Genomic DNA, 24,510 nt, shown 5'->3' on the forward strand with positions numbered 1-24,510 from the left:
ACTAAAATAATCACATTATCTAACTATATAAACAACATTGTTAAATCTTACTGAGAAGATAGGCCCAAAATGCAGCAATTTTAGGGAAATAAAATAACCCTTCTACATGGCAATCTATGTGACATGTTTATTAATTTAATCAGGGCATAGTTCAGAAGTTCTTTTTTAAAAACATTTTTACAGCATTGCCATAAACCAACTATGACATATTTAATTATGTTACAAGTTATTTTTTAACAGATATAATAACTCAGATAAGAAAATGTTCTACTTTCAACCTACCAAAAGTAGATTAACCCTTACTTTGAATAGAGACATTATACCCTTTTCTATTCTAGTTTCATTGAACCTTAAGGAAATCTATATTCTATTTTGGGTCAACCACTAACATTATATAATAACTTATATATAAAATGTGTGTATATAGAATTCCAGTTAAAATATTTTGTACAAGGATAAATAAAACACAAATGAATTAAGTTGTACATATATGCAAATATTTTTATATGTGTTATATGCATGTATATGAAGAAATTTTACTTCATATGCACCTTGTTTTATCCATAAGCCAAATACTACAAGTATAATACTATTGGGATTCCTACAAAAATCTAAACTACCTATATAAATTTAGCATCTCAGTATAGCCATGTTAATATGAAAAGCAAAACTAAATGAAAAAATAGAAAATTTAGAATAATGTAGAACGAATAGAATAATAATAGAATAAAGAGCAAACATTCCCTGATAAGAATTAGAAAATAGAATACTTTTCCTGCTATATATTCCATACTAGAAAGGAATTTCTTCTCCACTCAATGTCTTTTCTCAGATTTTGGTTGAAATTTTCTTGTTATGTGAATTGTCAGGTTTTGTTTTATGAGGTTTTGGTTTCTGTTGGAAATAGATGCATTTCTGATAATGAAGTGATTGCTTTGACTGTATAAAATGGGATTAAAGGGATTTCCTGGAAGGAGGCTTTAGTATACCTCAACCAAGGAAGAGAAAGCAAAAACTAAGGCTGTTCGAAAAAACCATCTCCATGTTTAGGCTAAGAGAGAACAGTTATTCTCAGAATGGTCTCCAGCTGGCAAACTCATCCAAAAGCATAAGCCATTTGCTTGATTCCTGTGGGTAAGTCCATAACTTTCATTCTTTTTACCTGTCATTAAGTACTATTTTGTCAAGGTACAAGGGAGCTACAAGGTATTATTAAACTTCTAATAAACTGAAATAACCGAATCACTAGCTGCACCCCCAGGCGATGCTTGAGAACCCTACCTATGGACATACGTAAACATAGTTGTATTTCCAGCAAATTTTTTTGTTGTTAATTCTTTATTACAGCATTAATATAGCTAGAATATTGTACAAAGTTGATCATGTTTTTAATTACTGCAATGCTGGCCTGTTATTGTAAGTTGGTTTTGCTTTGGAGCTATTGATTTAGGTTATATGAGGTTTAGTTCATGCTGCAATTCAGAGGGACGCATATTTTCATCAATACTGGGGCAAATAATTTCCTAAGAAATCAACTTTATGGTTTGACTGTGAAATACTAATACTTATTTTATTAAATTCTCCCCAAATTTATTTGTATAGTATCTCTTTGGTGGTAAAATGTATTACATAAGCAAATTCCCAGGGAACATATTACAAGATTCAGTATTTTAAAATTCTACCTGCTTAGTATTTTAGCAAAGTTAAGCTGTATGACTTATTCTTGTCACTCAGCAAACTTATTTAAAGCAAAACATAGTAAATGCCTCCAACTCTCTCTAAAGATTCTAAAATATGTGCTCTCTCTCCTCATCGAAGAAATGCTGCTGCAGACGACGATCTCTTCATGAGGGAACCTCCAGGTCATCGAGATGTCCTGGATATAAATATTTAATATTTAAATCCTGGATATAAATATTTAAATATTTACTGTCCATTTATTTTTAGCGCTCCCATATGTTTTCAGATTTTCTTCATGTATTTCTTTCACCAAAGAAAAATGCTATATATTGTGGTCAAATGCCAATTTATCATTAAGATGTTACATTGATAGAAATGTTCCAGGGATAAATGCTTTGATGGAGGAAAGCTTTAGCTACATCACACAGTAACAGTCCCTAAAATCTGTTCAGGTAGACCCAAGAAGAGATATCTGGATGGATTATTCTACTATCCACCTCTTAGACCTTTCCCAGCCCTTTCAATGTTTTTAAATACTCAGCTAGCATCATGCTACAAGAAAAAAGGAGAGAAATAGGAGAGGAACAATTACTGTGATGTTTACCTATATGCCTATAGTTAGAAAGCTTACCAATTTTAGAACAAACATAGAGACATGACAGGGATTTGTTGAAAAGTAGCCTACCATTTCTTAGTAAATACTGAATTCCATAACAAACAAGAGGGCTTGCTCACACATTCTTTAACCTTAATTTATTTTGCAAGCATCTGGTGCCTGCCTACTACATGCCAGAATCCTGTTACAAGCACTATTCTTTAGCAATGAGTAAGATAAAGCCAATGAAATCTAATTAAAGAGCTCTGCACAGAAAAGAAGCTATCAACAGAGTAAACAGACAATCTACAAAATGGGAAAACATTTTTGCAAGCTATGCATCAGAGATAGCTCTAATATCCAGCATCTGTAAGGAACTTAAATTCACAAGAAAAAAGCAAACAACCCCATTAAAAAGTGAGCAAAGGACATGAACAAACACTTTCAAAAGAAAACATACATGGGGCCAACAAGCATCTGAAAAAAAAGCTCAACGTGACTGATTCTTAGAGAGATGAAAATCAAACAACAATGAGATACCATCTCACACTAATCAGAATGACTATTAGGAAAAAGTCAAAAAGCAACAGACGCTGGTGAGGCTGTGGAGAAAAAGAAACGTTTATACACTGTTAGTTCTCCCATTCTGTAAATTAGTTCAGCCACTGTAGAAAGCAGTGTGGTGATTCCCCAAAGAGCTGAAAACAGAGCTACCATTCAACCCAGAAATCTCATGACTGGGTATATACCCAAAGAAATATAAATTGTTCTGTCATAAAGAAACATGCACATGTATGGTCATTGCAACACTATTCACAATAGCAAAGACATGGAATCAACCTAAATGCCCATCAATGGTAGAATGGATAAAGAAAATGTGGTACATATACACCATGGAATACTATGGAGTCATAAAAAAATGAGATCATTCCTGAGCAGGAAAATGGATGGAGCTAGAGGCCATTATCCTTAGCAAACTAACATAGGAACAGAAAACCAAATACCACATGTTCTCACTTATAAGTGGGAGCTAAATGATGAGAACACATGGACACATAGATGCAAACACCACACACTGGGGTCTATTGGAGGGTGAAGGGTGAGGGAAAGGAGAGGATCAGGAAAAATAAATAATGGGTACAAGACCCAATACCTAAGTGACTAAATAATCTGTATAACAAACCCTTGTGACCTGAGTTTACTTACATATCAAATCTGCACATGTACCCCTGTACTTAGAAGTTAATAACTAAATAAGCAAGCAAGCAAGCAAGCAAAGCCCTGCTCTTATTGAGCTTACATTTGAGTTAAAGAAGGCCGCCAATAAGAAAATAAGATGTCAGCTGGTAATACAAACAATGCAGAAAAGTAGGTAAAGATAGAGTGAGGATAAGTGTGTATGAATTGTTTTAAATAAAGTAATACGGGAAGACTATTCATGAGGAAACGTAAAGCACAGGCAGGGAAATGAAAAAATAATCTATGTGTACACTGAAAAAAGTACATTCCAGGCAGAGGAAACAGCAAGTGTCAAAAATCCAAGGTAAAGATATGCTTAGCAGGTTCAAGCAAGCGCCAGGAGCTGATGTGACTAGAGTGAGTAACGGGAAAGTGTTAAAACACAAGGTCAGAGATATCGCAGGGAGACAAATGATGGCTGAGCTCATTTCTGGGGTGAAGACTGTCAAATTTTATTCTGAATGAGGGGCGGTGCAATTGCAAGACTGGAGAGAAGACATGGTGTGCTTCACCTTTCAAAGGATTAGTCCTGCTCCTGTGTGATGAGTAAACTAGAAGGAGGCAAGAGGGAAAGCAGGCAACAGACAATTTCGGCAACAGATGATGGTAATTGTGTCGACAGTTAAATGGTGAGACTCTAGGTATTTTGAAGTCAGGTAGAATAAGATAGATCAAATATGAGTTGTGAGACAAACAGAGCTGAGGAAGAAGGACTCCAAAATCTGAGCAACTGGAAAAATCTAATGGGATTATCAATGTGTCAACAACATGATTTCCCAAACATAATCCCTAATTATATTCAAAACAGGGGCAAAAAAGTATCTAACATTTTACAGGCTTTTCCTCTCTGGCTCCTTTAACCAAAAATTGAGCTTTCTATTTTACTTAGTTCTTAGGTATTTTTGGCAAATCATGGTTCTCTCTTTCCACTGTTTTTGCCATCTATAAACCAATATCTCAGCAAACGACTTCTACATGATCAAGTTTGTCATTCAAAACCGGTAATCATAAAGCTGGGAAATAAAAACCCAACTTCACCATGGTTGGCTTTTAAATCCCTTGCATCTGCAGATTCAAAACAGTGCTGTAGGCAGACATTAAATAGGAGCACCATGGCATTCTTTCTGAAGGTACCTAAAGACAGAGGCTAAAAACATTTAAAATCTTACCAAGACAGCATCAAGGAAGTACTGCAAGAATTAGCAGTGTCTTTAGCAGGTGAATAAGGTGCATAATTCCCTACCTGGGGCCCCTTCACCTAGCCAAGGTAACATGGTCTGAGCTATCAAAAGAGTGCAAGGGTCAGAAGTCATTCAGTGTCAGGGGGCTGGCATGCTTTCCTTCCATGTGTTTTCTGTCTATAGCTGATGTCTATCATTAAGTTAAAGTCAAATGAACCACAGCCCATGATGAGAGGGTGACTGCTGTACAATTCTGCCAGCATTTCCCCAGGTGGGTTTTGCAGATCATTTACCACATAAGATTCCCTGAGATGGAAAAAAGCTTCTCTGATCAAACAAATATAGCAAATGTTCTATCCTGCATTCCTTCTGTCAAAATGTACAATGTTCTTTCTTTCATTCGAGGTTTTGTCAAGTCCTGTGATAACTAAATCATTAACTGCTTAACTAGCATTTCCCAACCTGTTCTACCAACAGGTAAAGAAAACAAGAATCTTAATGTGGAAAAAAAAGAGGATGACCATTTAGAGACATGACGCAAAGGAAAACTGTCAAAATTTCGTGAATGACTTAATGAATGGATGAGGGAGAGATCAATATTGAAGATGACTTCAGTTCTAATGCTGATGACCAGAAAAGGGGGAAAAATACATATTAAGACAAATGACTTCCAAATTCTAAAAAAATTATTTTGTTTCAATTACACTCATTAGGCATGATTGCTATGACCCACATGCTAAATCCGGCACTAAGTACAAGAACAGTCAACAAGAAAGAGACTAATCTTGTATCTGCACAAGTCAGACTATATGAACCACAATGAGAACTAGTCTGATGCATGCAGAGGAATACCATGATTCAGGAGCACTAACATTTTACTGGGATTAAGTACTCCCTTTGGGAATATGGAAAGCCTTGTTCAGGGAAGCATTCCATGAAGTAACTTCTAAGCTGAGACCTATAGAGCCAGAGCATTTTGGTCAGGTGATGAGAGGTGTTGTTCAGGTACAAAAACAAGGCAGATTGACCAGATGAAAAGCTAGTGAGTCAGGGCTAAACTATTCAACAAAGAAAAATGCAGTTAAGTGTGAGCATCCCACACAAGATGAAAGGGTGAAACATAGTTAAATAAATAACTGTGTGTCATGTACAATTGTGACCACATTATAGGCACAAATATTTCTAAATGAATATAAAACCTGATTCTTTCCAAAGGAAGTCCAACACATTTATCTCACACAAGAGAAAATTCTTCTAGATACTGGGGTGCCATGTAATGTGGGAGAATTAAAGGAAAGGAAATAAATCGTCTTTTGCTTTGGGATTCCTTCTCACATTCAAAGTGATCACTAGTCCTTTCTCCCATAAAAAAAAAAAAAATTGAAAACTCTAAGTGAATGAGGCTGGGTGCACTTGCTCAAGCCTGTAATCCCAGCACTTTGGGAGGCCAAGGCAGGAAGATCACTTGAGACCTGGGAGGCCAAGGTGGGTGGATCACTTGAGGCCAGGAGTTTAAGACCAGCCTGGCCAACATGGCAAAATCCTATGTCTACTGAAAATACAAACATTAGCCAGGCGTGGTGGCACACACCTATAATCCCAGCTACTTGGGAGGCTGAGGCAGGAGAATCACTTGAACCTGGGAGGCAGAGTTTGCAGTGAGCTGAGATGGTGCCACTGCACTCCAGCCTGGGAGACAGAGCAAGACTGCACCTCAAAAAAAAAAAAAAAAAAAAAAAGAAAGAAAGACCACTGAATATTTAGGAAAACTGTTAATACACTAAGGTCTGAAACAATTCTTATTTGGAAGTTTGAACCAGATTCTTAAATACCTGACATTTTACTATGATTCGTATCTTCCACAGCCTTTTGCAAGTGACCAAGGCGTATTTCCAAATACTAGAAATTTGCTGACATACCTGAAGGGATTAAAAGGTAACTACTAGATTTAAACAGTGAGCTTTGTAAAACTGAAACTGCAAGCAGCTTTCTGCAGTAACTAAGTTTTTTATTTGTTCGCCTTCACACTGTGATTCAGCTGGAGTTAGAAACTTGAACAAGTTCTCAGACCATGTCAGAAAGCCAACTAGGTAAAAATATGTTACATGTTAAAATAACATGTAAAGGAGCATTGTCCATTTTAGGCATCAAACTTGTTTATCTTTTATAATATTCCATGAATCTGTTTTTCACTTTTCTCAAATAAAAGACAGCTTCAAACTGAAGGAGTTTTCTATTTTAAACACAATTATTAAAGTATATTGGCGTCCACTGGACCTCAAAGAAATATGTGAAAATTTATTTTTAACCTAGTTGGCTAAAAGATTCATGAATATGGCACTGTCTCTTTGACAACCCCTTTGAAATTGGAATCTCTAAAGTCAGGGGAAAGGGCTAATTTGCATCTGTGACTTATTGGCCCCTGGATGGCAGGGACTAGGTCTCATTCACTACTGTGTCCTCAGTGTTAAGCATAAACCTTATAATTTTTGGAAACTAGACAAGTGTAGTAAGCACTCAATAGATAATTATTAACAAATTAATGCGAAGCATCAAGCTCAACAAAATAAACCACGATAAATGGCAATGTTAGGCCATGATGCATTCTGGGAAAGGAGTAACACCAAATCCAAGATGGCGGCCAGCAGGAGGCTGATGAAGGAAATTGAATAAATCTGCAAATGTGGAATGAACAACTTCCGTAACATCCAAGGTGATGAAACTAATCTATTGACTTGGCAAGGGCTCACCGATCCTGACAACCCTCCGTATGATAAGGGGGCCTTCAGAATAGAAATCAACTTTCCAGCAGAGTACCCATCAAACCACTGAAGATCACATTTAAAACAAAGATCTGTCACCCAAAGGTTGACGATGAAAAGGCGCAGGTCTGTCTGTCAGTAATTAGTGCTGAAAACTGGAAGCCAGCAACCAAAACTGACCAAGTAATGCAATCCTTCCCAGCACTGGTGAATGACCCCCAGCCTGAGCACTGCTTCAGGCCGACCTAGCTGAAGAATACTTTAAGGACCGTAAAAAATTCCTCAAGAATACTGATTTGTAGAGAAATATGGGGAAAACCAACCTATGGACTAAAATCTGCCACGACTGTTTCCAGCGACTGTGAGCACAGACCCCAGGGAAATGCATTCAGATACCCCTCAAAGCAGGACTCTGTGGAAACTGACATATGCCACCACCTGGCATTCACTTTGGCAGTTACTAACTTTCTACAGTTTTCTTAATCACAAGTGAGCTAGGCAACCTGTAAAGAAAGGATTAAAAATTTTAAATGTTCTAAAAAATAAAAATAAATAAATAAATGGCAACGTTTGTAAATGAAACACTCTGACTGGAAAAAGAAAAATGTTTTGTAATTTTGCTACGTTTTGCCTCATAAAATTTTATTTTCTAAAGTAACTATTAAAATGAATTAAGTTTTGTCTAAAATTTAAAAGACCTGAAATAACACAGATTATTACCTCATCAAAAGGCAGAATCATTAGGAGAAAAGATGTTTCCTCTATATCCCAATCTTCTCTTCCTAGGGAAAAATTTGAGTAGAAAATCTTTTCATTATTTAGGTCTGGACTGTGCTGTTAATAAAATACAATGTTGAAATGGCTAAATCACATTGGGTGCTATGCAATAAAATTTTTTAGCTACTTTATAAAGTAGCTTTTACATACTTAGCAATCCAGTTGTTTATCAGGTGATAAACACATATGTTAAGAAGGATTAATGCATTTTAATGGAGGAAGTAGGAAACCAGAATAAATTCCATTTAAAGAGATTAACTGAATCTTTTGTAACAAAACCTCTTTTACAATGCAGGGAGATTCCTGGTCAAGATGGCCAAATAGGAACAGCTCTGGTCTGCAGCTTCCAGGGAGATCAACACAGAGGGCGGGTGATTTCTGCATTTCCAACTGAGGTACTGGCCCATATCATTAGGACTGGTTAGACATTGAGCGCAGCCTATGGAGGGTGAACAGAAGAAGCCCCTCACCCGGGAAGCTCAAGGGATTGGGGAATTCACTCCCCTAGCCAAGGGAAGCCATAAGGGACTGTGCCATGAGGAACGATTCATTCCAGCCCAGATACTATGCCTTTCCCACGGTCTTTGCAACTAGCATACCAAGAGATTCCCTCAAGTGGTTATACCACCAGGGCTGTAGGTTTCAAACACAAAACTGGGCAGCTATTTGGGCATTAACCGAATTAGCTGTGGGAGCTTTTTGTTTTGTTTTTTTTTTTCATATCCAATGATGCCAGGAAGGCCAGCGAGACAGAACCATTCACTTCCTTGGAAAGGGGGCTGAAGCCAGGGAACCAAGTTGTCTAGCTCAGCGGATCCCACCCCCACAGAGCCCAGCAGGCTAAGATTCACTGGCTTAAAATTCTTGTTGCCAGCAGAGCGGTTTGAAGTCCACCTGGGGTGCTCGAGCTTGGTGGGGGAAAGGGTGTCCACCATTACTGAGACTTGAGTAGGCAGTTTTCTACTCACTGTGTAAACAAAGCCATCAGGAATTTCTAACACGGCAGAGTCCACTGCCTCAAAGCCACTCTAGCCACACTGCCTCTTTAGATTACTCAACTCTGCGCAGGGCATCTCCGAAAGAAAGGCAGCAGCCCCCATCAGAGGCTTATAGATAAAACTCCTATCTCCCTGGAACAGAGCACCTGGGGGAAAAGGTGGCCATGGGTGTAGCTTCAGCAGACTTTAACATTCCTGCCTGCCGACTATGAAGAGAAAAGTGAATCTCCCAGCACAGTACTCAAGCTCTGCTAAGGGACAGACTGCCACAAGTGGATCCCTGACCCCCATGCCTCCTGACTGGAAGACACCTCCCAGCAGAAGTTGACAGACACCTCATACAGGACAGCTCCAGCTGGCATCTGGCAGATGCCCCTCTGGGACGAAGCTTCCAGAGGAAGGAACAGGCAGCAATCTGTGCAGCCTCCAGGGGTGATACCCAGGCAAAAAGGGTCTGCAGTGGACCTCCGGCAAACTCCAGCAGACTTGTAGCAAAGGGGCCTGACTGTTAGAAGAAAAACTAACAAACAGAAAGGAATAGCATCAACATCAACAAAAAGGATATCCACACATCAACCACATTTGAAGGTCACAAACATCAAAGACCAAAGGTAGATAAATCAACGAAGATGAGAACACACTATCACAAAAAGGCTGAAAATTCAAAAAACCAAACGTCTTTTTGCTTCCAAAGGATCATAACTCCTCGTGAGCAAGGGAACAAAAGCGGATGGAGAATTAGTTTGACGAACTGACAGAAGTAGGCTTCAGAAGGGGTGTAATTGCAAACTCCTTTGAGCTAAAAGAGAATGGTCAACCCAATTCTAGGAAGCTAAGAACCTTGAAAAAAGATTAGAGTAATTGCTAACTAGAATAACCAGTTTAGAGAACATAAACGACCCCCAGAGCTGAAAAACACAGCATGAGAACGTCGTGAAACTTACACAATTATCAATAGTAGAATCAATCAAACAGAAAGAAGAAAGGATACCAGAGACTGAAGATCAACTTAATAAAATAAAGTGTGAAGATTAGAGAAAAAGGAATGAAAAGGAACAAAGCCTCCAAGAAATATGGGATTATGTGAAAAGATCTAACCTACCTTTGATTGGCGTACCTGAATGTGACAGGGAGAAAACCAAGTTGGAAAACACTTTTCCAGATATTATTCAGGAGAACTTCTACAACCTAGCAAAGCAGGCCAACATTCAAATTCAGGAAATACAGAGAACATCACGAAGATACTCCTTGAGAATAGCAACCCAAGACACCTAATGGCCAGATTCACCAATGCTGAAATGAAGGAACAAATGCTAAGGGCAGCCAGAGAGAAAGGTCGAGTTACTCACACATGGAAGCCCATCAGACTCACAGTGGATTTTACTGCAGAAAACCTACAAGCCAGAAGAGAGTGGAAGGCAATATTTAACATCCTTAAAGAAAAGAATTTTCAACCCAGAACTTCATATCCAGCCAAACTAAGCTTCCTAAGCAAAGGAGAAATAAAATCCTGTACATACAAGCAAATGCTAACGGATTTTGTCACCACCAGGCCTGCCTTACAAGAGCTTCTGAAGGAAGCACTAAATATGGAAAGGAAAAACCAGTACCAGTCACTGAAAAAACAAACCAACATGTAAAGACTATTGACACTATGAAGAAACTGTATCAACTCATGGGCAACATAACCAGTAGCATAATAATGACTGAATCAAATTCATACATAACAATATTACCCTTAAATGAAAATGGGCTAAATGCCTCAATTAAAAAATGCAAACTGGCAAATTGGATAAGGAGTTAAGAAACATTGGTGTGCTGTATTCATGAGACTCATCTTCATGCAAAGACACAAATAGGCTCGTAATAAAGAGATGGAGGAGTATTTGCCAAGCAAATGAAAGCAAAAAAAAAAAAAAAAAAAAAAAAAAAAAAAAAAAAAAAGCAGGGGTTGCAATCCTAGTCTCTGATGAAACAGACTTTAAACCAACAAATATCAAAAAAGACAAGAGCATTACATAATGGTAAAGGAGTCAATGCAACGAGTGGAGCTAACTATCCTAAATATACATGCACCCAATACAGGAGCACCCAGATTTATAAAGCAAGTTCTTAGAGACTTGCAAACAGTCTTAGACTCCCACACAGTAATAGTAGGAGAATTTAACATCTCACTGTTAATATTAGAAAGATCAACAAAACAGAAAATTAACAAGCATATTTAGAACTTGAACTCAGCTCTGGACCAAGTGGACCTAGTAGATATCTACAGAACTCTCCACCCCAATCAACAGACCATACATTCTTCTCAGCACCACATTGGACTTATTGTAAAATCTACCACATAATTGGTAGTAAAACACCCCTCAGCAAATGCAAAGGAATGGAAATCATAACAGTCTCTCAGAACACAAAGAAAATAAATTAGAACTCAGGATTAAGAAACTCACTCAAAATCACACAACTACATGGAAACTGAACAACCTGCTCCTGAATGACTACTAAGGTAATAGCGAAATTAAGGCAGAAATAAATAAGTTCTTTGAAACTAATGAGAACAAAGACACAACGTACCAGAATGTCTGGGACTGATAAAGCAGTGTTTAGAGGAAAATTTATAGCACTAAATGCCCACATGAGAAAGCAGGAAAGATCTAAATTTGACACTCTAATATCACAATTAAAGAACTAGAGAAGCAAGAGCAAATAAATTCAAAAGGTAGCAGAAGACAAGAAATAACTAAGATCAGAGTGGAACTGAAGGAGATAGAGACACACAAAAAAAAAACCCTCCAAAAAAAAATCAAGAAATCCAGGAGCTGGTTTTTGAAAAGATTAGCAAAATAGACCACTAGCCAGATTAATAAAGAAGAAAAGAGAGAAGAATCAAATAGACACAATAAAAAATAATAAAGGGGATATCACCACTGTTCCTACAGAAATACAAACTACCATCAGAGAATATTATAAACACTTCTACACAAATAAACTAAAAAATCTAGAAGAAATAGAAGAAATGGATAAATTCCTGGCCACATACACCATCCCAAGACTAAACCAGGAGGAAGTCAAATCCCTGAATAGAACAAAAACATGTTCAAATTGAGGCAGTAAGTAATATCCTACGAACGAAAAAAAGCCCAGGACAAGATGGACTCACAGTCGAATTCTACCAGAGGTACAAAGAAGAGCTGGTACCATTCTTTCTGATAGAAACAACAAATAGGACCTTCCCACTAACTCATTTTATGAGGGCAGCATCATCCTGATATCAAAACCTGGCAGAGACACACACACAGACACACAGACAGACAGACAGACAGACAGACACACATACACACACACACACACACACACACACGGAGAGAGAGAAAGAAAATTTCAGGCCAATGTCCCTGATGAACTTCAATGCAAAAATCCTCAATAAAACACTGGCAAACCAAATGCAGCAGCACATTGAAAAGCTTATCCACCGCGATCGAGTCAGCTTCATCCCTGGGATGCAAGGCTGGTTCAACATACGCAAATCACATAACCCATCTGCTAAACAGAACCAATGACAAAAACCACATGATTATCTCAATAGATGCAGACAAGGCCTTTGATAAAATTAAACATCTTTCATGCTAAAATCTCTCAATAAATGAGGTATTGATTGAACTTATCTCAAAATAATAAGAGCTATTTATGACAAACCCACAGCCAATATCATACTGAAGCATTCTCTTTGAAAACCAGCACTAGACAAGGATGCCTTCTCCCACCACTCCTATTCAACACAGTATTGAAAGTTCTAGCCAGGGCAATCAGGCAAGAGAAAGAAATAAAGGGTATTCAAATAGGAAGAGATGAAGTCAAATTGTCTCATTTGCAGATTACATGATTGTATATTTAGAAAACCCCATTGTCTCAGTACAAAATCTCTTAAGATGATAAGCAACTTCAGCAAAGTCCCAGGATACAAAAATCATTGTGCAAAAATCACAAGCATTCCAATGTACCAATAATAGACAAACAGAGAGCCAAATCATGAGTGAACTCCCATTCACAATTGCTACAAAGAAAATAAAATACCTAGGCATACAACTAATAAGCAATGTGAAGGACCTCTTCAAGGAGAACAACAAACCACTGTTTAAGGAAATAAGAGAGGACACAAACAAATGGAAAAATCATTCCATGCTCATGGATAGGAAGAATCAATATCATGAAAATGGTCATACTGCCCAAAGTAATTTATAGATTCAATGCTATCCCCATCAAGCTACCACTGACTTTCTTCACAGAATTAGAAAAAACTACCTTAAATTTTATACGGAACGAAAAGGAGCCCGTATAGGTAAGACATTTCTAAGCAAAAAGATCAAAGCAGGAGGCATCACACTACCGGACTTCAAACTATACTACAAGGACACGTAACCAAAACAGCATGGTACTGGTACCAAAACAGATATATAGACCAATGGAATAGAACAGAGCCCTCAGAATTAACACTACACACCCACAACCATCTGATCTTTCACAGACCTGACAAAAACAAACAACGGGGAAAGGATTCCCTATTTAATAAGTGGTGTTGGGAAAACTGACTAGCCATATGCAGAAAACTGAAACTGGACCCCTTCCTTACACCTTATACAAAAATCCACTCAAGATGGATTAAAGACTTAAATGTAAGACCTAAAACCATAAAAACCCTAGAAGAAAACCTCAGCAGTACCATTCAGGACACAGGCATGGGCAAAGACAGACTTCATGACTAAAACAACAAAAGCAATGGCACCAAAAGCCAAAATTGACAAATGGGAATTAATTAACTAAAGAGCTTCTCCACAGCAAAAGAAGCTATCATCAGAGTGAACAGACAACCTACAGAATGGGAGAAAAAATTTGTGATTCATCCCTCTGACAAAGGGCTAATATCCACAATCTACAAGTAACTTAAACAAATTTACAAAAAAAAACACAAAAAACAAAAAACAAAAAAAAAACAAACAGCCTCATCAAAAAGTGGGCAAAGGATATGAACAGACACTTCTCAAAAGAAGACATTTATGCAATCAACAAACATATGAGAAAAAGCTCATCATCACTGGTCATTAGATAAATGCAAATCAAAACTACAATGAGATACTATTTCATGCCAGTTAGAATGGTGATCATTAAAAACTCTGGAAACAACAGATGTTGGAGAGGATGTAGAAAAATAGGAACACTTTTACACTGTTGGTGGGAGTGTAAATTAGTTCAACCATTGTGGAAGACAGTGTGGCAATTTCTCAAGGATTTAGAACCAGAAATATTTGACCCAGCAATCCCATAACTGAGTATATACCCAAAGGATTATAAATCATTCTAGTGTAAAGACACATACACACACATATTTATTCCAGCAGTATTTATGATAGCAAAGACTTGAAACCAACCCAAATGCCCATCAAAGACAAACTGGATATAGAAAATGTGGCACATATGCATCATGGAATACTATGCAGCCAAAAAAAATGAGTTCATGTCCTTTGCAGCATCATAAATGAAGCTGGAAACCGTCATTCTCAACAAACTAGCACAGGAACAGAAAACCAAACACCACATATTCTCACTCATAAGTAGGAGTTGAACAACGAGAACACATGGACACAGGGAGGGGAACATCACATATCAGGGCCTGTCAGGGGGTGGGAGAATAGGGGAGGGATAGTATTAGGAGAAATACCTAACATAGATGACAGGTTGATGGGTGATTGGAAACAACCATGGCACATGTATACCTGTTGGGAAAAGCAGCAAAGGAGAAAGAACTTACAGAGTGCCTACATAAATTGGTTATGAGTAACACATAAACAAGGAGAAACAAAGTGTGGAAGGCCACAGGAGGCTCTGAGGAGGAAGTCCTCACTATGCCTCATGTTCCAGTGCGGGGTGACCTAGGCTCTGTCACCATAAACATTGTGCTCAAGGACATAAAACCCCTTCGTAGCACTATGACGTAGCCAGACTTGTAGGCTCCTTGTAAGGCCCATGTTCCATCAATGGCACATAGATAACAGGCTAAAGATAACCACATGTTCTTATTTTGTGAAACTCCCAAACTGCCACTGTTATCAGTCCTTAGAATGATACGCCAGTTCCAGCTCACTGATTTACTTCCAGCTCACTGATTCACTCCACCACCATGTAACCCACTCCCTATGATTACTCCACCCCTACCCTGTAGATTAAAGTGACTATAATCAATAAATAGTGTGGATGATCAGAGTTCGGGGCCTTCACTGCCTCCTCCAGAGTAATAAGTGATGGCCCCCTGGTCCCCCTGTCTCTCTTAATCTTTTTCTCATTCCTTTGTTGCCACCAAACTTGGGGTACCCGTGGGTGATGTAGGGCTGGCTCCCTACATTTTGGTGCCCAATGTGGGGCTCATGGATTCCCTATGTTCTGACCCACCAATATGTAGGGCTCATGGATCCCTACATATACATATGTAACAAACCTGTACATTCTGCACATGTATCCCAGAACTTAAGGTATAATTTTAAAAATTCATGAAAACAGATATTTGTAAACTCTTCTTTCAAAACGTAATGTGCTAATCCCAGCTACTCAGGAGGCTAGGGAGTAGGGATTGCTTGAACCCAGAAGTTTGACACCAGCCAGGGCAATACAATAAGACTCCATCTCAGGAAAAAAAAAAAAAACACTTTATAATAAAAACCTTAAATAATGTAATGCAGATTACTCTTTACAAATAAAATGTTTTAGTGAATCTAAGAAATATCATTATCATCAATATTAGAAATTATGTAGGTAAGTGCCTGCATTCATATCCAAATTCATGAAAAGAGAAGGAAACCATTCAGGTTGGGAAAACCAAGGCATAATATTAAAATGTCTTAACTCTAAGTTACTTCGGTGTATTTTATTCAGAAAAGTCTGTTAACAAAAGTAACATACCCACCTCAGAATTTTTGTAGGTTATAATATTGTTCTCTTCACTAATTTTATCCATTTTTGTGTTAATGGAATTCACTACTTTGAAAGAATGGCCATCAGTTTCCTAGAACAGACAGCCCTAACATTACTAATGAAGTTTTAATATATGGTGAATGAGTTCCTCCCTGTGACTTCCCATCTCAGCAAGTGACAGATCCATCCTTCCAGTCTCTCAGAATACAAATCCATTAATGTAAGAGAATGTAGGAAAAACCAGTGTTTCTCCTTCTGTCACACATCACTCAACACTTCTGACACCAGATCCTTCCACAGCCACCAGCTGAGAGTCCTCTAATTCAATTCAATCCTAACACTATCCACCTGCAGATAGCATCAGCCCTCAGCTTAAGGACTAAATCCCTCACGACTGCCCCCCATTCAGATGCCAATTCCAAATCCCAGGTTGTGACCTGTACTTCAAACAATCAGCTACAAATCAGAGCTCCTATAACCCACCTCTTTGGGTTTGATTAATTTTCTAGAGCAGCTCACAGAATTCAGAGAAATATTTCATATATATTTACTCATTTACTATAAAAAAAAAATTACAAAGCACAAGGATGAATAGCCAGTTGGAGAGCTGCATAGGGTGAAGTATGGGAGAAGGGGTACAGAGCTTCCATGTCCTCCCTGGGTGGGTGCATTCTAGGAACCTCCACATGTTCAGCTACCCAAAAGTTCTCTGAACACTGTCCTTTATTTCGGATTTATATGGAGGCTTCATTTCTACAGGTATAACTGACTGCATCACTAGCCACTGGTAATCAACTCAACCTGCAGCCCCCAACGGGTTGAGAGATGGGGTTGAAAGTCCCAACTCTGTGGTCATGCCTTGGTCTTTCTGGTGACCAGCCCCCATCCAGAAGTTTGCAAGGGCCTCCAGCCACTAGTCATCTTATTAGTACGCAAAGGACACTCCTATCAAGGGTTTTAGGAGCTGTATGACAGGACACAGGGATGAAGACCAAATACATATTTCACACTATCACAATTAGCAAATTCAACTGGCTCTACTTTTAGAACATCTTCCTTCCACCTTCACTGGCATTTCCAAGCCACCATTATCTCTCACCTGGATGGCTTGCAAGAGAGAGACGTGTCTCATGCTGCCTCATTTGCCCATCTACAATCTGTGTTCCACTTGCTGTCCTGAAGAGCAAGTGAAATGATGCCACGCCTCTGCAATGTCTTTATCAGAATAAAATTCACAGCCCTCAGTATGTCCTGCACAGGCTGCCAAGGGCATTTCTCACTGCTGCGTTCATGACCTCTTATATCACTCCTGCCCTTGCTCTACCGATGTGCCCTCACCTGTGAGATTTGCACTTGCTGTTTTTTTCTGCCTGTACTGCATGTTCCTCAGCCATCCACGTGGTTCTCATTTCCTTTCTTCTTTCAGAGAAATAAGCAAATGCCTCCTTATCATGTTTCCCTGACCAACCTATGTAAGATAGCATACATGCCCCGTAACTACCTACAGATAACAGTGAGCTTGCTTTTCTTCACAGCATTTATTCCTCCAAATATATTATTAGCTATCAAAATGAAATTTTTAATGAACAGAAGATTTACCTCTTGTTAACTGGACTTCTAAATGCTTAGGGAAGAGTCTGGCACATAGTAGGCTAGAATTAATGGTCCCTAAAAGGTATTGACAAATCAATACGAGAATAAGATGATATATACCTGGCACCCAGCACACAAACTCCAGTGGCAACAAGAGTACTGTCCCCATTACTCACCAGTCTTGTTCCTGGCCTTTCTTGAATGTGAGATTACCTCTAAGAATTAGCCTTCTAGTGAAGTGCTGGCTTAGACACCACGAACTGTAACACGTAACAAAGCTAGAGGGGAAAGCAGAAAAATAGCATCCTCCCTCACCCCATCTCAAAACACTCAACACACGGTTCCTCACTCAGCAGGCACTCAATAATACATGACTATCAGGAAGCATGACCATTTTTGTTATACTAGAGAAGGAAGCAGAATGAGAGATGACATTTTCTCATGACTTGAGTTTATACGATAGGAAGGAAGAAAGCGGTTGTAGTAAGAGGCAGGCTCTTCAAATTCTCACAAAACACAAATTCCTAGTTTTGCTTTGGATGGGAAGGGCTTCCTATCAGGCATGTTGGGGGAGAAAGGGTGAAGGGAAAAATGCTCAGACTATGCTATTTTAAGTTATTTGGTAAGAATGGCTATTTTTCCCTCTGATATTCTTGAACCACCCAAATGTCATGTTTCTATGCCCTGCTGTCTGGATGCTATCAAAGGCACGGCTTTGAGGTGAAAGGAAGGAGTCAGTCATATGCTCATCTTCTCACATGCTGCTACCACTGCTGATTTTTTTAAAAGCTTTGTGACCTAGAAAGGATATGTACGGTATGAATGATGCACGGACTGCAGAGAGCATAGGGCGTCATCAGTCTATTTATACCTCCAGGAAGGAAAAAATGAGTACAGCGCAATGGCTGTATATTCCAAGGGCTGAGTATGCAAAGATCATCTGGAAGAAACAATAAACAACACAGTGAGGGTGGCATTTACGTCTTTAGTGAGAAAGAAAAGGTGAGGCCATATTCCCATGTTCCTTGATCTTTCCAAAATTCTGTTGACTTCTACAGAATCTCAAGTTGATCCTCTGATACTTCCCGTGACTGGATAAAGCATCCCACATCTGAGTTAAAGACACTGCTACCCACATTTTAATATAGCTTCATCTCATATGTGCATATAGACTCACATTTAGCTGTAATTGATAGACATTTGGATATACTGTGAGTCCCGAGGGAAAGTTTTTTAGGGCTAAGAAAGTATTTGGAAAAGACTTACAGTTACTCGCGCTACTTAACTCCAAAAACAGGGAAAATGAGATTTACACAGATTTTTACAATATGATAAAAAAAATTTTTTTTTCTCAAGGTGTATAGTCTATTTCCGTTAAGATGTGAAATCCTTCTAAGACAAATCAGGGAAAAAGCACCCAGGCCCAGCTGCTAACAGTTATTCTTGCATCACTAGAGCATTTAATGCCAGGCTTTACCTTCGGACTTCCATTTGTTTCAAATTTAAGTAGTATAACATGCAGCCTAAAAGATAGGATGTTCTGAAATGTACCCATTTTGCTTTCTTGCACGCTGTTTCTTTGTGCAATTACTGCCAGGCTCACTTGTTTTTGGAGTTATTTCACTAGCAGTGGTGCTGGGTTTGATGACAGCTGGCCTGAGCATGAGGCGTTTTCTAGGGCCTGACATTAGGTATTTCCTAGTGCAAAATTTACTGATCCCACATAGGTTCAAACCTAGAGCCAGGATTCCTTAACGAAACACAAATAGATTTACTTTGAACACATTTAAGGTTCACAGCAAATACTACCTGTTTCTATTACTGTCCAAGTCTTCTTACCATGTCTGAGGTAGACAATTTAAGGCTTGATTCTTCACCCTTTCATCTGCTGAAATCCCTTTAGTTTTAATGCACCAGGCATGCACCGTTATTTCATCCTATGCACTCCTTCCACAGCTTGACCTATAAAGGACTGACACTGAGCTCTTGGCTTCTTCAGATGAGACAGAAATAACACTTTTACTTCTTTAATTTCAAAAGCTTCCAAGGTAACTTTTGAGCTCGTAAATGTTGATAATTTGCTGTCAAGCCAATTAATTCTTAACCCAGCTGCTACATCCAGGAAACACAGAGTCTGACAGCAAGTCAATGAACTTAGAATTAAAACAGTGTTGACTATGCTTCTCCAAATGTAAATGGATGATACAAATTCATACAAGCAATTTGTTTTATTTGGTTTAGTTTTGGTTTTTGAATGGGTTTGTGGGTTTTAGAGGTATTGCTCTTTGTTGTTTATGTGTATTTGTGCATGGAAAACTGATATTCATGATGGACAGGTCAGGAGCTGGAGAATAGGGATAGAGAAAGCAGGAAAGAAAACTCAGATACAGGTACTCTGTAAGTTTAACTCACAGGTACTTGATAAAAATTGGCTGTTTGATCATACAGTGGTGGGGAAAGAAGACTCCTCTACATGTACCACACTACTATGAATAGAAAATTGATTTTCATGTGCTCAGTAATTGCAGAGCTCTCTTTTCTCTTAACTTCCTGCAACATAAACCAGTCCTGCAAGGTCTTCCCTCCTTCTTTTCCTTCTCTCATATTGCCACAGGGGCGCTCAGAGAAGGAGTTTGCCTTTAAATGGAGATAAACCTAGCTCAAACAAAATCGTTGTGCTTTCAATAGGTTATTGAAGTACGAACATTCAGAGGGAGTATTAAACAATTTGGCAAATTTTCTGAGAGGCAGAGCAATGATGCTCCATAAGAAAATTTGCTAAATGAAAATAAATAGAATAAATAATACCAATTTCTCTTCAAAAAAGAAATTTCATTTTCATGGAATTCGGGTTTTTATGATTTCCATATTTCTCCTTAACTTATGCTAATGCCCCTGTTTATAATATTCAGCATAATTACTGTGAGGTAAAAGAAGGCCAAAGGATCTATACATATATATTTAATGTACACACAGCAAATGAAAAGAGATAGTCTTGTGCAATTTTAAAAAATAACTAGTCAAAAGAGTGACTAGTCAAAGCTTTTGAAGGAAACAGATATTTCTTTTAGATTTCCTACTTTTATAGACATATCCTCAATCACACGGTCATCATTCATTCTAAAAAATAATGAGGTACCACCTAAATAGCTTATGTCAGAATTAACTGTTAAATAAGTATATTCATAATTCCTTCTGTCACCCACATCCCTTACATAGCTATGCAGACAGTCAAGTTCCTATATCCTACTTAGGAGTTAGGAATATAATGGTACGGTTTATCAACATCCATAGATAGAACAGAGTAAGATTTCCTCTCACATTTGTGTTAAATCTCCCTCAAATCAATTTCTATTTAACTTTTTGCAAAAAGAAATAAAAACCAGCAGTTAGTGCTGACAAATTAAACTCAAGGTAAATACATACTAAATATATACATTTATATATTTACATTTGTATACATGCATTTATATATACATTTATATATTTTACACCTATTCAGGAGCACTTCATTATAGAATTTTGACTCACTCAAACTCTGCTCATTACCATTGGTTGATAAATTATTTATGAAAGATGATCATGACCCCCCTAAAAAAAAGGATCCCTCTAAGCATGATGTATTTCTAGGAATGATGCACCCTATTTTCTGTGACACTGCCTCATTCTTCAATACTATCAGTAGGTGGACAATATAGTTTTAACACATTTTTTGTGCCACAGCCATGAAATGCTTTCATTTATTGTGTTAAGTTTAAGCATACGCTTCAATATGCAGTGTTTTCAACTGAGATAATGATTTTGAAAGATACGATCACACGTTTAGGATTTTGTTACTTTTAACTTCCAAACTGCTACATTTAACTTGACACTTTTACAAACTACTAGTGAACATAAATTTCAAAAGAATTGTCTTACAATTTCAAATCTTTAACACGATGCAGTGCTGTTAACTGTTTCCATGTGTCTCCCACTTTCAGCCACGTGGTAAGAACTGTGCTTCCCTGTCTCCTTGACATTTGATGAGGCTGTGGGAGGTCAGTGAAACGGATGCATGCACAAGTGGAACACATCACTACCAGGCAGAAGTGCTAAGAACCGATGTGTGATTACCATGTTCTCTCCCTCTCCCATGTGATTGTGAAAGCGTATGTCAAGTGGAGCTTCCTTCAGGGGTAACTGACAAGCAGAGTCTTCCTTTTAATGTACACAAACATGAGGAAAATCTTTTTTGCTGTAAGCCATTACAATATTTGTGGCTGTTGTTACTGCAAGATAACTTAGCCTATCCCTACTAGTATACATAACAGGTCATGATTATGGATCACACACTGGAAATTTGGGGAAAAAATTACATTAGTTAACTTTAAAAGCCATTTTAATATGGAATAGGTAGTGCCAATGATTAAATTCCCTTTTGGTGTAGAACTAACTGCATGTCTGAAAACAGACTTTCAAATTTTTATGAAATAGAGGGTTAATAAGTATTTCAATATTTCACAATAAATGAGAAAAGCAGAGCAAATAGATGGATCCAGAAATGCAAAAGGGTCATCCAGGAGGAGGCACTAACCTAACGAAAAGCAGAGGAAGATGACAAGGAGACTTCAGAGAAAGGAAAGTGGCTCCAAATGAAGCTATACAGATTGGCAGGGCCTTGTAAACCATGGGAAGACACGAGAAATGCATGCTGTGGACCCTGGGAGCCCTGGAGGATTATAAGCACATGCACTATATGATCAGATCTGTAATTCCAAATGGTGTGTCTTGGTAGTTTAAAAGCAGGGTTGAAGAGAGGGACGGGTGAGATGAGACAGTAATTGGGAGGAACACATAATTCACTCTGCTCAAAAATATCCTATGAGTGACCGCAGCTTACAGAATGAAATACCCATCCTTCCCTGTAGTACCAAATACCAACATCGGGGAACAAAGATTTCTGGTCGAGATCCCAGTCCCTGGTTTCAAGTTCATCTCCTGCCACATAGTAGTTGTATCATGTCTTGAATTCTTTATCCGTATGTTTCTATTTCTTAGGTTAACATGAAGGTTAAGTAATTTATGTCAAATGCTTGTTTTAGCAAAGTACCTGGCTTTAGTGAGAATTAACTTGTTGATCTAATGCATTTTATGACCCATGACATAATTGCACTATTCTTCAATACCGTATTTTTTCACTCTTATGCTACTAATGACATTGCCTATGACTATGTCTTTCCCAGGCCTCTCCCTTTTCCAATTCCACTCACTCTTCAGGATCCCACTCAATGACTACTCTACTCCATGAATGCTCCCTTTGCCTCAGTAAATAATCTCTTTTAAGTCTGAACTATAACGCAGCTTCTAATTGCTTCATGGTACTTAATTATCTATTATTCGCAGAATTTATTTTTCTCAATTATGCTCTATTTTCCTTTAACCAGTATCACTTCTTACGTAACCACGTATATTCCCAACAGTACTTTGTTGAAGTGCCTTGAATTTACTGAGGTTCACTGTTGAACAATTCAAGGAATTAGATCCAATCCTAGCATATAATTTCATTATAATTTATTAGTATAGTACATGTTTTCATTCATGTGTCAGAAACAATTTTACAAAATGGGTAGTTTTCTCCCTCCTTTTCCCTATAAATAATCAAATGTGAGATACGTTAAGTCATTCTAAAATTCTTATCAACATAGCATGTTGATAAGAAATCCCAAAAGAATCTATCCATCTCTGATAGAAAACCCCTAGCTCCAGGAGCAGAAAGGGAAGAAAGCTAATCTTCCATAATGAGTTAGATCACATTCTTCATTCCACAGGCATAAAGATATCACAAAATAGATAAGGATCCTTGTAAACAACTGGCTTTTAACAAATAGTTTTATTTTTCCCCAGACTCCACCACCAAGTAAACCTCCTGTTCCTTGATACCCTTTGTCCAGGCTGTAGTAAACAGAAGTGTTATGTAAGTGATGTGACTTATTGAGAAATACATTTGTACTGGAAAATAAATATTAATAGATCTGCACGTGGGCCCTGTAGTTTGATCATTGTAACCTGAAAAAGATACGCCTATCCCAGTCCTTTTGGGTTAAGAGAGTGAATAAAAGTAAAAGGGACTTGGAGAATAATTTTGCTTACTACTCTGATTTCAACTTTTCTGAAATAGACTTTGAACATTAATATCTGAACTTTTCACTACACTCAGTCCCAACCAACCCATGGAGCCCTGCCACCAATTAATTACTTTAAAATTTAGGTCTTTTGGAGGCCAAAAATTAAATCCTAACTGCTCCTTGCAAAACCTGGAGCAGGGCATTATTCTATACACTATCACTTTAACTTTTCATAACTCACCACAATGTTCACTCTTTGAAACGTCCCTTGCACAAGCTTGTCTCACACTCATTAGACTCAGAGCTCAATTAGATTGCTTTGGATCTTACACCATACAATAACTTTTAAGTTTTTATCTTTTTTTATATAGACCCAAGTAAAAACAATCAGAAAAAATGTACATAGAAAATTATGGATTTTGAAAGTTGATATCAACTTAGATATTGATATCAAAATACGTAGGGAAATTATCATTTATGTAGATTATTTAACTAAAAAATATTGTCACAAAAGCAAAGCTCTACTAAGTAGTGCTAACTGTCTGTTCCTGTTTTTTCCAGACTGACTTATGCAACATCCTGATGTTTAAAACTATTCTGTCATGGAAAATCTGTCTC

General features: G+C 38.0%; 1 protein-coding gene and 1 pseudogene across 3 annotated transcripts in view; one reads left to right on the forward strand and one right to left on the reverse strand.

The window, feature by feature from the left end:
- The window catches only part of PDE3A (phosphodiesterase 3A), a 316,302-nt gene that overhangs the window by 223,646 nt on the left and 68,146 nt on the right, over positions 1-24,510 (reverse strand). Inside the window, exon 2 of one of the 3 annotated variants that reach the window (XM_074403200.1) lies at positions 8,178-8,239. The exons of the other annotated variants lie outside the window; for them this stretch is intronic. Coding sequence (XP_074259301.1) covers positions 8,178-8,198 — 21 coding nt within the window. The 5' untranslated portion in view covers positions 8,199-8,239. The remainder of the gene's footprint in view (positions 1-8,177; positions 8,240-24,510) is intronic. 3 annotated transcript variants of the gene reach the window in all.
- On the forward strand, positions 7,330-7,791 carry LOC101052055 (ubiquitin-conjugating enzyme E2 L3 pseudogene; annotated as a pseudogene).

The sequence above is a fragment of the Saimiri boliviensis genome, chromosome 7 (assembly GCF_048565385.1).
Source record: "Saimiri boliviensis isolate mSaiBol1 chromosome 7, mSaiBol1.pri, whole genome shotgun sequence".
Taxonomy (NCBI): domain Eukaryota; kingdom Metazoa; phylum Chordata; class Mammalia; order Primates; family Cebidae; genus Saimiri; species Saimiri boliviensis.